The sequence below is a fragment of the Pelodiscus sinensis genome, chromosome 14 (assembly GCF_049634645.1).
Source record: "Pelodiscus sinensis isolate JC-2024 chromosome 14, ASM4963464v1, whole genome shotgun sequence".
Taxonomy (NCBI): domain Eukaryota; kingdom Metazoa; phylum Chordata; order Testudines; family Trionychidae; genus Pelodiscus; species Pelodiscus sinensis.
In genome coordinates, this window is record NC_134724.1 from 41402860 (window position 1) to 41416051 (window position 13192).

Below are 13192 nucleotides of genomic sequence, written 5' to 3' on the forward strand. Positions count from 1 at the left end.
TCATCTCAAAACCCCAGTCCACTGAAACCAGCGCACAATTTCCCCACTGACTTCAGTGCAAGGAAGATTAGGACCAACGTAATCATTGTACATGGCTAGCATCAGCAGGAGTACGTGTTGTATAAGCTGCAGCGTTTCTACACAGCCCTTCATTAAAGAACCTCAAGGTACATTATAAACATTAAGCCTAATCAATTCCCTTCCAGACAGGAAACATTTACAGGTGGGGAAACTGAGGCCTGGGGAATGACACAGAATGGAGCGGGCTCCTTCAGCGGAAACTGTTCCAGCCCAGCTGTGCCTCATTAACAGCCTCATGGTGGGGCCTGGCAGAAAGCTGTTGATTGCTGAAGAGCTGTAGTGTGCAGGTAGTCCTGCAGGAGAGCTGTGGTGGAGGCAAATACAGGTCCACTCCTCCCTAGCAAGACCTTGTTCTGGTGCCTGCTTGCTTCCTGCCGCAGAGACCTGGATCTCCCTCTGACACCATGTGTGAGCTGGGATTCTCCGCGGCCTCCCCTTCACTCTGCCATACGGGGACTGGCTCCCTGCGCACCAGGCTACCACACTGTGTGGTTCACCTACCCTTCCATTTGGAAGAAGGAGCAGCTGGACCAGATTTTGGTGTAGTCATGACCCCTCTGCCAGGTCAAATTGTCATGTTCTGAAATTTGGCTGGGCTGCCCTCCCTTCCCTTCCCCCCAATCTGTTTTAGTGGCTTTGGATTTTAGTGGCTTTGCAACTGCGCTTCTGGAGCAATCTTCAGACCTTTCCCGCAACAGGTCAGTTGCATTGGAGAAGCGTGGGCCTGTGCCCCTCCTAATTCTCTTTTGCCCCACCACTAGCATGGCAGCCACCCCACCTTCAGCAAGGCGGCTTCATCTGTCTGCCTGAGCCTTCTAGACCGGGGCTACTCAACACGCGGCCCATGGGTGGGATCCTTTGAATGTGGCCTCTGCTGGGAACATGCTCCACAATGGCGAGGCATCTCCCACACAGGGTGAGCATTGAAAGACGCAAGCGGATGGGCTGGCTGGAACATTTCTAACCCCCAGTGTCAGCATTTCTAACCCCCAGGGAGGAGGTGCTGGGAGCGCCGGGGCATTGTGGGAAGTGCTGGCTGCTTAGCCTTGTGGGCAGAGTCTGAGAGGCGCTGAGTGGCTTACGCAGGCCACATTTGGGCCCGGCACCACAGCTTAAGGCTTAATCTTTGCATTCATGCCTGTCAGTGTGAAAGAAACTATTTGCAACCACACGTAAGTTGTGGCCCTCGGCTTGTGCTGTGAGTATCCTTGCAGCCCCCGAGACTTCCAAAGTTGTGCAGCCCTGCTCCAGACTGTGTTGAGTTCTTGTCCTGTCCTGAGGGCTGGAGCCCTAAACTGTTTGTTCCCTGCTCTGCTTGAGGACTAGGATCCCCAGATTATTCCCTGCTCTGCCCTGCCTGAGGGCTTGGACCCTAGACTATGCTCAGTATCCCACACTGTCTGAGGGTCTGGGTTTCCAGACTATATCTGGCTCCACCCTTCCTGAGGGTTGGGCTTTGGATTGTTGGTACATCTTTAACTTCACTGGCATAATTAAAGCAGTAAACATTTGTAAGAGGACACGTTTTGAAAGAGACAGGAAGTTGCTTGCATAGCAAAAGTCAAATCTTAAAAGATAAACCAAATGAGTTGCATGAGAATAGAAAATTTTCAAAGCTAAGAATTCAAGACCCAAAAAGTACATAAAATCGACTGGCTAGTTTTGGGGGAAAGATCATTATTTTTATTTTGAAAATATTAAGTTAATGCCTGTAGGTTTTAATAGCCACACAGTAATATTCGTATGCTTTAAATATAGTTTGTGTAGAAAAAGGCAATTTTTTCCAAAAGTAGTTGTACAAACAATGGAAAGGGATGAACGACATGGAACAGGTGCCATAAATTGTCATGATCTTCAAACAGTTGCCAATAGGTGGTGCTCTTTGTCAATGTATGTATTGGATTCATTTCTAACTTCAGGCAACTTTTACCAGGAAATGTCATGAGAAGCTTAAAATGACACTGGACCAGATACTTAGAATGTGGAAGAAAGAGGGCTAAAGGAAGTCACAACTGCAGGACAGAAGTGACATGATTACAGTATGGATAACATGCATGGGAAATCCAGTCTAAACAGCATGGTTGCTTGGTGCAGGACTGCCTAGGGTTGGCATGTTAAGCACTGGATCCTGCAAAGAGGCGCAGGGGGCAGGGCCATATTATGACTTTCGTGGGCCCTAGGCACTTTTGCCTTTGTGAGCCCTTTCCTCCGTAAAAAAAAATATATATATATATTTTTATATAACTTTAAATACGTCAACATTTTATTTTTTTTCTGTTTTAGGCAAAATTGAATACGTTTTCGTGGGCCCTAAAAGTTTCGTTTTTTTCTGATGTGAGAAAAAAATTAAAACATTTTCTTCAACCCTAACAGTTCATTTTTTTCTTCTGATTTTAAAAGAAATTAAAACGTTTTCATGGGCCCCTAAAAGTATCGTGGGCCCTGGGCACTGTGCCTACCGTGCCTAATGGATAAGTCGGCCCTGGCAGGGGGGCTAACTGCACACAGAGGTCCAGCTGCCTCTGCTTGCCAAATAAGGGCCTTTTGTTTCCTTGCACTAAAGAGAAGCTTTCCAAAGGAAAGCAGGACTGGGGAGAATGTGTGCGTGGGCAGACAAGAGCACTCTCCACAGAGGGATGATAAACACAGTATGTGGGGAGCTTCAGCTACTGCAACCCTGCAGGCTAATTCATCCCTCAGCCAGTGCAGGCTGGCACAGTGACAGGAACAAATCAGCACTGAGTAGGTTAGAGCAGCTGTTCTAACTTGCACACACCCAGTGCCATAGACCCCCTGAGTCTTGTGGTAACATAGACTTGCTGGGACATAATACAACCCTGACCACTCCTCCTGTCACTCCAACACACCTCCTCCCTCTCCTGGCCAGCCACATGCCTTCCATCAGCTGGCCCAGAATACTCCCGCAATGGGGTTGCAGAACTGGCCAAAGGGGGGCAGCTGAACCCAGCTCATGGTGGCTCCTTTGCAGTTTCTGCAGCACAAGCACTGGCAGACAACAGCACCAGGAGACAGGAAGAGCTCCCATCCTGAATCAGACTCCCAGAGAGTGGTGACTGGATCTGTCATTTAGGGCTGGATGCTCTCCTCCAGTAAGCATGGAAGAGCCACCTAAGGTGAGAGTGGGGGCAAGGAGCAATCCCACCCAATGCCATACAAGCCCTTTCTGGTTTGGGGGGAGGGGTGGTAAGAACAAACCATATTCACGACTGCAGATCCTTACAGCAATTTGTGCTGCATGGCTACGGAGGAAGGCAGCCAGTGACTGAACCAGCTACCAAGGGGAGAAACCTATATTACCATGGGCAGGCAAAACCTCCCTTCTGGCTTAAGGCTGAAAGCTCCTTGGGGTTGGGAGCAGAGTTTACCATTGATTCCAGGGCTTCTCAGCTTTGGAGATCTGCACCTCTTGTCCCTTCTGTAGTCTCTCCCTTTGGTTGGGCCCGTAGGGGGAAACTCTACAAGTTCAACCTGACGGAGTTTCCTGGGCTTTCTGTCCTCCCCCCTTCCCCCCCGCCCCTCTGGTCTTTCCTTCAGAAGTTACAGTAAGTCATTAAGTCTCAAATGACCTCATCATAACACCAAAGATGAACATTGTCTGAGTTCACCTACATGTTTCTTTAACACAGCATCCGTTCATTCTACAGCTCAGGGCTGAAATGTGGTACTAGAACTGCAGACTGTGGAAAAGAGGCCCAAGAACAGGAGAATTCACTTCCATTAGCTTCTTAAATTCAATGCCCATCACAAGTCTGCATTTGTTTGGTAATGAAAGGAACTGAATTTCCCCAGGATGATGAGTCAGGCTACGAGTCAGTCACGGTGGTCATGGATTCTGTGATTTTACAAACTGACTTCCTGAAAATTCCAATAATTTATCCTAAGGCACAGGGCTCAGGTGTCAGTCCCAGGCGGTGCTGAGGTCTGGCTTCAGCCTTAGGGCAGTGAGGCCGAAGCTTCTATAACTCTGTGATTTATCTTTTATTGCTCACACCCTCTCTGTGATTGGTAATAAAAATGCCCATACCAGAATGGTAGCCTTAATACTCTTAATACTGAGCCCCTGAAATTCATAGTGTTATCCAGGAAGGTTGTGGGAGTGAGCTGCAGTCAGATTCTTGTGTGAAGGGGGCTACTTACTGGATCTGAGGTTAGTAGCAAGCTTGTGTGTCAGACAGAGTACATTGAACACCAAGACGGCAGTGACATACTTTTTGTGTTGTTGAAAATAACAAGGCCCAAAATAGAACATGAGCAGTCAAGCTAGCACAAATTTTCATTTTCATCATAGAACTTCTGCTGTCTGTTTCCTAAGTCATTCAGACAGCGGCTAACGGATAATGAAGCATCGTCCGTTGTCACTGGATGTTATCTGCACCCATCCGACTAAAGGATCCATCCATCAGTTACTTGTTGTTAGAGGAATAATGCCCTGGTAGTAGATCACTGGCAGAAATTAAATGTCCTCCTGCTTTAAAGGCAGTTTAATTATAAGAACATTTTTTAGCTGCAGGAGACCTCCGTGGCACTGCCTTTTAGTTCTGCTCTGTGATTAATCAAAGAAAAGAGAAACTGTTTTGAACACAGTGAGCTAACCCGCTCATACATCTGAGTGCTAATTTCCATGGAAGATGTGCAGATCCTTAAGTGCAAGCTCAATTTCATGAGTATGCCTATTAACTGTTTCCAAGATTGGAGCCTTACTTCTTTTATTGCAGTCTGACACTAGTGGGGATTCTTCTTTTATCTTATTTTAGCCTTTGATACTGGCACTCATCCCCAGGGCATCTGAGCGAAAATAATAATGATAGAAAAGTTCCCACTAGAGAAGATAATTGCATATCTGGTGCTGCTACCTTTGTGGAGAATAAGGATTAACAGGAGAGAGTGAGAGTGGATGAGCAACTGAGTCTGTGTGTGTGTGTGTGTGTTGTGCATCCCCTTCCCCACATACTCCTTTCTGAGATCACATGAGACAAAAGCAAATATTATCTTTTACGGGGGAGGAAATACTCTTGTCGTGGCTAGTGTGCTCTGAGATGCCTATAACACAGACACGCACATGCAAACCCAAAGGAAGATATGATTTTGCTGAGCACTGGAAAGCTGGGTGTTTTGTTAGCAGAAAGCATAAGCAATTGCTATGCGTTACACTGGTTTACACTTCTAGCATGAGTTCTAGCATCCTGTTAGTGGAGAGGGGGCAAGTGCATTTTGGAGCCCTGGGATGTCGCTATTTAAAAAGTGAAAAGCCTTCCAGGAATCCTGGAGCTAGGCAGACCCCTGGAAAAATCTTAAAAGTTTAAAGAAGTAAGATCTGGCAATTACATAAATATTCAGTCATTATTGTTGCTACTTAATGCTGGATAAATCTGAGAGCATCCTGGGCTTTCTAGCAATAATTTGTGCCCCCCAGGAAGATAATTGGAGGGAAAACATCCCATTTTCTCATAACCGTGTAGCATTGAGTCTGCTGCGCACACAGGGTGTGTCTACACTGCACCATTAGCTTGAAATAGCTTATTTCGTAATTTGGTGCTGTCTACACTGTGCCAAATTTTGAAATACACTGCTATTCTGAAATGTCCATTACACCTCATGGAATGAGATTTACAGGGACCTCAGAATAGTGAGTCCATAATATTTCAGAATAACGGGCTTGCTCAAAAGATGCAGAATGGAAGTATCCCGAAATAGCACCACAGTGTAGATGTACCCACAGTGAAAATGTCTCCTCTGTTCAGGAGATGACTTTCATTTTATAAATTGACCTGCCTATGGCTTCTGAAGATTCCCGGAGAAGAGTTGTCAGTTATCCTGAGAGACAGCATGCCTTTAAGACAAAACAAAGTCAGTTTCAGCAAATATCATTGAAAAATATAGCTCTTTCCTTAAGTGGCTGAACCTCACCTGAGAACATTTAGATCAACAAATAAAGTTCTCCCCCCAGCCCTTGAAGAAAAACACCAGGGCTGTGTCTAGACTGGCAAGTTTTTCCACAAAAGCAGCTGGAAAAACTTGCCAGCTGTCTACACTGGCCGCTTGAATTTCCACTGACGATCTCATGTAAGAAATCAGTGCTTCTTGCGGAAATACTATGCTGCTCCCGTTTGGGCAAAAGTCCTTTTCCGCAAAAGCTTTTGCACAAAAGGGCCAGTGTAGACAGTTCTCCGTTAACAGTTTTCCGTTAAAAGCATTTGCAGAAAATCATGCCAGTCTAGACGTAGCCCAGAAGTAACAAAACAGAAAATCAATCATAGCTTTAACTCTAACTGTAATTAAAGACCAACTGTTGGGTCATTTTTCCTCCTCTGTGCTAAATTTCTGATAGCAATCTAACCTCTCAGCAGTACAGTCTTCACTAAATCCTTCCCTATCCCTTGCTAAAGAAAACAAACTCCTGTGAATAATGCAGCACAGAATTCTAAGTAGATATGAATTCTCTAAGTGGTTTACTGGCTTTGACAAATCTGTCCCACCTGGGTTGGTTGTGTCTTTATAAGTAGAAAGACCAACGCTCTCTGCTTTTCTAGGGGCCTCTAGTTGATTTTAGCTTTCTGAAGTGGAAGATCAGCTTCAAGCAGGTGAGTTTTTGGAAATAATTGTATTTCTTTCCAAAAAGTTTTAGCATGTTTTGTTCTCTCATATCTTTCTACAAGGATCTCCCAAATAAAAGCAGCACAGTCTCATTCTTTTGGCATGCCCGATCTGAAGGAAGTTATCTTAAATGAGTTTTTAACATTTATCTAACCCCAGACAGTGTCTGTGGGACCTTCCCTCTAGTTTAGTTCGGCTAAAAGGAAGCAAATAACTTTTTTCAAGTACTAAAGATGTTTTTATTGTCTTTAGAGTAGAAGAGGAAAGCTTTCTCTTCTCCCAGGAAGAAGGCAGCCCAAATTTTCTCCTCTGTGTTCTAGAACTGAGGCAGAGGTGCTCTCAACTTGTAGTGTTTCCTTTTGATTTGGATGTGAATGTCCATATGCCAGTAGTTGTCTAGGATATGCCTTCATCACAATCTGACTGCTTGTGTTAACACTCCCCTCCCCCCCCATGCAATCAAAAATAACTGCTCACCTAGGCCTCATTTTCCTTTTGCTCTCTCCATGGCAATGCCTGTATAACTTTGTTTAGAAATCAAAGATATGCTAATGTAAAAATAAGCATAAGTGAAGGCAAATCCTGCTCTGTATTTGTGTCTTCTGGGGCATCTGGAGCTGTATCTCTCATTACAGTGAAAATTATATTTTCCACAGGCACTGATCTGACTTGTTTCTCTAACTGCATGTGCTCTAATATAGATCTCAGGGTTCAGATCCTCTTTTTTAAAGGGTATTTTGGAGTTAAATACCTTTTGTGGATCAGGGGTGACATGAACAGGAATTTGGCTTGGCAGAGGATTAAAAAATAAACTTAGGACCCATTCTTTTCTTGTATTCCTATTTGCTGGTTTACTGATCCAATCCTGTCCTGGGCTAGTTCCTTGGTGACCTTCCCCCACCCATGCGATCTTTCATCACAAGAGCTATTGCTATGGGAAATTTTACAGGGATAGCCCCACATACCTCAATACAGTGTCTGAAAAAGGTCTCTTATCTCGCGGTCACAGAGGCGTCTTGCGTAAAGATCGCTAGCAAAGCAGAATGAATTGGGTTGCTGCTTTATGATTTATTAAAAATCATGAGAACTTCCTCCTCTCCCCCCCCCCCCCAAACTTGTGTTCCTTGAGCAATATCAGAAATGTCAAGTGTGTGCTATGGGAAAGGAAGTGCATTGAAGGGTTTGGCAGCCCCACTCCTTTAGTTCAGAGCTGCTGATTCCTTAAGAAAAATGACCTGGGTTAGCCAACTCCAGAGTCCTCCCAGCAAAGGCCCAGGTAGGCTGTCTTCACCTGAATTAAACTGACTGTCTGTCCCTAGCAGGGAGCTAAGTAGTTAATTGCACTAGCTAACCAAATGTAAATGGGTTAACCTGGCTCTGTGCTTGAAGAAAAGTTGTGGGATCTCTCCCTAGCCTAAACACTATCTCGTTCCCTAAGCTGCACAATTGCAGAGTCTGACAAAAAATCACTTGCTCTCAGACTTCACTTGCTTTCTATCCTTGCACCTGCATTCACTTGCAACCCTAGTCTAGCCCTAATATCAACACTGCCTGATTTCATCTCCCTCCTGACTACATGGCCATCTGTTTCTCTGCAGATAGAGGCAAGGGGTGGGTAGTAGAGCACTCTGCATTGACTTGTACAGAAATGCAGCGTTAACTATCTGACATGACGCTTATCACGGTGTCAAGGAAATCAAAATCCACTTTCTCTGCTGCTCAGATCCAGGACACGTGCCCATGTTGCTAGAGCAGTAGCAGCACAGAGGTTACGTGTTCCTGTGCTTGTTTCAGGTGTTTTACTTAGAAATCCCTTAGTGCAAACAGAGTTAAAATACAACAAGTGGTAATTGGAGCGGGGGACTGTTCTGGGTTAAGCTGTGTTCTGAACACTCAACTCAACCACGACTCCCATCAGTTTGACAGCGTGAATGGACCCAACCCAGGCCAATGGTTCCGTGGTGCCTGGGGGAAGGGAATCTCCTGGGACTGGTACAGCGCCGTGCACTAAAATGGGGCAAACCAGGCAGGTGTTGCCAGGCGGTCCGCTCGTCCAGTCTCGCCCACGGCTGTTTCCCCCTTGGTACAATGAGCGACTCAGGGGATGTCAATGGATCTTTTACCCTCGGGGGGAATGTGGCCGCTTCTGCTGCAGGCACAAGCCTTGTGCAGCGCGCACCAGACCTGTGCACTTGGGGTGGAGAGTGGCTGGTTCCAGGGGGCATGGGAAAGGCGTCTGCTTTTGTGTGCACGGGGGCGCACGGCCAACTTCTCCAGGCGCCGGGGGGAGAGGAAGCGAGGAAGCGAGGCGGGGCTCTGGAGGTGCGCCTGCCCCAGGCAGCTGCTGCCACTTGAGAGCCAGGGGAAAACACCCCGGAGGACAGCCCCAGCTTAGCTGGGAGCGCAGCTCGGACTGTGCCGAGCCTCGTCGGCGCTTGGCAACTCGCCAAAGGGAGGAGCTGGCTGCATCGCCCCTCTCCTCCTCCCCCTTCAGTGTGTGACTGGGCACGGGGCTTATAAAAGCGGAGCCCGGCTCTCCCTGGCCGCTCCCGGCGCAGCAGCAGGAGAAGGGGCCGTGCCAGGTGACACTTGCTGCCCAGGCGCCTCGGGGACTGTCTGAAGGACCAAGCGGCTTAGAGGGGCCAGGTACGGGGCAGAGTCACTGGGAGAAGCCTGGCAAGTGGATGGAGGGACCCGTCTGTGCCGCGCGTGGGTGTGAATCTTGGGGATTCATCTCTGTGGGACCTGCCGGGTTTGGACCTTTGCCATGGGGGGGGGGCGGCTGCTAGTGTAAGAACCTGGCTGGGAGGTTGGCTGGGAGGGGGGCTGCTAGTGTAAGAACCTGGCTGGGAGGGAGGCTGCTAGTGTAAGAACCTGGCTGGGAGGGAGGCTGGGAGGGAGGCTGCTAGTGTAAGAACCTGGCTGGGAGGGAGGCTGGGAGGGGGGCTGCTAGTGTAAGAACCTGGCTGGGAGGGAGGCTGGGAGGGAGGCTGCTAGTGTAAGAACCTGGCTGGGAGGTTGGTTGGGAGGGGGGCTGCTAGTGTAAGAACCTGGCTGGGAGGTTGGTTGGGAGGGAGGCTGCTAGTGTAAGAACCTGGCCGGGAGGGAGGCTGGGAGGGAGGCTGCTAGTGTAAGAACCTGGCTGGGAGGTTGGTTGGGAGGGGGGCTGCTAGTGTAAGAACCTGGCTGGGAGGGAGGCTGCTAGTGTAAGAACCTGGCTGGGAGGGAGGCTGCTAGTGTAAGAACCTGGCTGGGAGGTTGGCTGGGAGGGAGGCTGCTAGTGTAAGAACCTGGCTGGGAGGGAGGCTGGGAGGGAGGCTGCTAGTGTAAGAACCTGGCTGGGAGGGAGGCTGGGAGGGGGCTGCTAGTGTAAGAACCTGGCTGGGAGGTTGGCTGGGAGGGGGCTGCTAGTGTAAGAACCTGGCTGGGAGGTTGGCTGGGAGGGAGGCTGCTAGTGTAAGAACCTGGCTGGGAGGGAGGCTGGGAGGGGGCTGCTAGTGTAAGAACCTGGCTGGGAGGTTGGCTGGGAGGAGGCTGCTTTTGCTGCCGGTCAGCTGTTCATGTGCTTCTGCTTCTGCTCGCAGGTGAACTTGAGCGCGGCTGCCCTCCCGCTGCAGGGATGTGGTTCCTGGAGAAGATGAAAGCCTCGCCTGGAAGCAGCCCTCTGAGTCCCTCCTTCCTGGGGCTCCCGCCAGGTGCCACGGCGCCAGAGAGAGCCCGGGGAGGGGCAGCTGCTTTCCCCAACGTTTTAACCCCAGACCGGATCCCTGCGTTCTGCATCCCACCCAGACTGACGGTTTCCTCTCCGCCCGACGGCTGCCTGGCAGAGCCCAGGCTGCCCTCCTCGGGCACGGCCAAGTGCGGCCCCAGCCTGATCTTGCCACATCTCATCCAGATAGAAAGTGCAGAGGAGATACCGGCCCTAGAGGAGGACTGCTCCAACTCCGACCCCCAGTCCCAGGCTGCGCTGTCCCTGCCCCATTTCCCCAAAGCCCAGACCTCCTACGGCTTCTGCACCTTGCTGGAGAGTCCCCACACCAGGAGGAAGGAGTCCATCTTCCACAGTGACCCCTGCAGCAGCTCTCCCTCCAGCTTGGTACTGCCTAGAGCCAGAGCCAATACCTGCCCTGGCAGAAGGGCGGCTTCCAGCCCCATTGCCATTGGGCCTGCTGGCAGGGCCTCTAAGCCCCTGCACAGGCCAGGTGCTGGGGACAGTGACGCTACCTCATCCACCGACTCGTCTCCTTTCAGCTCCCCGCTTCTGAGTCGCTCTCCTCCCAGATCCTGCCCGCTGCTCAAAGCTCGGAGCCCAGAGGGGCTGCTTGGCAGGGCCCTGAGAGCAAGGAACAAATCCAGCATGGTGCGGAACCACTCCTTGTCGACGGACGAGAGCAGCTCCAGCGATAACAGCCCCAATGCCACCCGCAGGTCTTCAGAGGGGCTAGTTGAGTCCTTCCGCACCCGGAGCTTTAACCTGTCACATTCTGCTATCTTCCCACTGGACCTTACCTGTGGCCGAGAGAGGCTAGTTGGGGAAAGCACTGTGCTACTGGATAGAGGAGGGTTGTTGAGACTGTCAGCAGAGTACTGTTCAGAAAACAGAAGGCTGAGACTCCGTCTCATCAGTGCAGAGGGTTTATATGATGCTTCTGTGGAGCCTAAAAGTATCAACTGCTGCATCACCTTCTCCCTTGTGCCAGGGAAAATTCAGAAGCAGAAAAGCACCGTTATAAAAAGAAGCAGAAACCCCATCTTTAATGAGGATTTCTTCTTCGATGGTATTACAGAGGATGATCTGTACAGCTTTTCGGTGAGGATGAAAGCAATAAATAAAGGGTGTAACTTGAAAAGAGACTCTGTGCTAGGTGAAAGTGAACTGAGTTTAGCAAATATTTTATCAATCTAAAATGCCAGGCAAGCAAGCAGATATTTATTTTTTTGTATCTTTCACGTGTTTTTTAAATAAATTATTATTTTAACAAATTACTTTTTAAAAGCCTTCATTTGGTTTTGTCTGCTAGGTCGCCTGCTCTTCCATGGAGAACAATGTTTGTTTTAAATTGATTGTTCATAGGGCGAAAACTTGGGTTTGTGTGGTAATTTTTATGTCTTCGTGGGATAAGATTGGGTAATGAGTCTTTCCTACTGGCTTATGGGTATTGTCTCTGGGGCAGGGATGGAGGGGAAAAACTTGTCTGCAAAAGGAGGAGGCTTGGTTTCTTAAAACCAAAGTTAGGTGTGAAATGTCTAGCACAACAGGTTCCCGATCTCGGTTGGGCCTGAGGAATGCTACACTTAATGAAAACAGAACTCTGCTTTTGAACGGCAATATTGACACGGTTGTAATCGAGAGAAGGAAAACACTGCCAGCTACCTTGTGCTGGGAGCCCTTGACATGTTGGCTTAGAAAACAATTCTACTCTGCTATGGGACTGGATTGTTCCTTATTCAGGAATGAGAGGGAAACAGCAGAACACACAGCAGAGGAGGAAACTTCTCACAATAAATATTATGTATCCAGGGTTCAGTGAGCTGCTTTTGGAACAGGCAGGGCCCTGAGCTACCAGGCCTCCTGTGTGTGTGTGTGGGGGGGGGGGGGGTTACATTTGGATCTTTGGGGAAAGGGGCATCAGTGATAACCCAAAACACTAACAAGAGGTTCCTGTCTCTGCTGCAGCCTGGGACCACTACTGGTAACTGCATATTGCTCTTACATGCTCCCAGCAAGAAGTTGTCCTCAGACCACTACTGGGGATGGGCTGTGCGGCACACAAGGAGATGCTGTGAGCAGCTGTTCTGGCTTGGTATTCATCGCCATGAGAGGAAACAACCCTGGGGCAGACAGTGACCGAGACTGGAGAGATGCAGGGATTGCAGCCTGTCTTACTCCCCTTTCCCAGCCTGTTAGTGGTGTCAGAGGGGCAAAGAATGCACCTGGGTTAGGTCACAAGGTGGGCTGCTTTCTTGGTTCTGCTGCAGATTTGGGTGACCTTGAACAAGGCAGTTCCCTCCCTGTGAAATGGGGCTAACACCCATCCACCACACAGTGGAGCAGGGTATCGAGTCCTGCAGTGCTCCTGAGACATCCAGCGACATGACAGCAGCAGGGACAGAACCCCTAGATGTGTTTTCTGTTGCTACCACCACTGGCTTCCCTCTGCTCATGAACTGAGGGGAGCAGATGGCAGTGACCAGTTAGTACAGTTGATATATCTGAAAACAGAGCATAGGCGTGAGTCCAGGAACTAGGCATTGGACTCCCACGGCTGCAGCTGACTTATCTGACCTTGGTTCAGGCTGTGAAATGTAGATAAGATTCCATCCTTCAGTATAGAGGAGGGAAACAGTCAAGCTGGGCACAGAGCCTGAAAAACAAGGGCCTTTTCCTAACACTGTGAACACAACAGAATCCGCACTGCAGGTGCTAGGTGCTGTGTGCATTGAGTATTTTTGCCTATGGTCTTTTTCAAAAAAATGACACTCACAGAAGTAGCTA

General features: G+C 48.9%; 1 protein-coding gene across 3 annotated transcripts; it reads left to right on the forward strand.

Annotated features, from left to right (window-relative positions):
- The first annotated feature begins 6623 nt into the window (after nt 1-6623).
- On the forward strand, nt 6624-11768 carry LOC102458383 (C2 calcium-dependent domain-containing protein 4C-like). Of its 3 annotated transcripts, XM_075897673.1 has the most exons (3): nt 6624-6683; nt 9191-9405; nt 10281-11768. In XM_075897673.1, exons 2-3 carry the CDS (start codon nt 9381-9383, stop codon nt 11600-11602), a joined length of 1347 nt encoding a protein of 448 aa, XP_075753788.1. In that variant the 5' UTR covers nt 6624-6683; nt 9191-9380; the 3' UTR covers nt 11603-11768. The 3 variants fall into 3 exon arrangements, with proteins under 3 accessions (XP_075753788.1, XP_075753790.1, XP_075753789.1); XM_075897675.1 differs by lacking the exon at nt 9191-9405 and having other exon boundaries at nt 10281-11762; XM_075897674.1 differs by lacking the exon at nt 6624-6683 and having other exon boundaries at nt 9045-9342; nt 10281-11756.
- Nucleotides 11769-13192: the final 1424 nt, after the last annotated feature.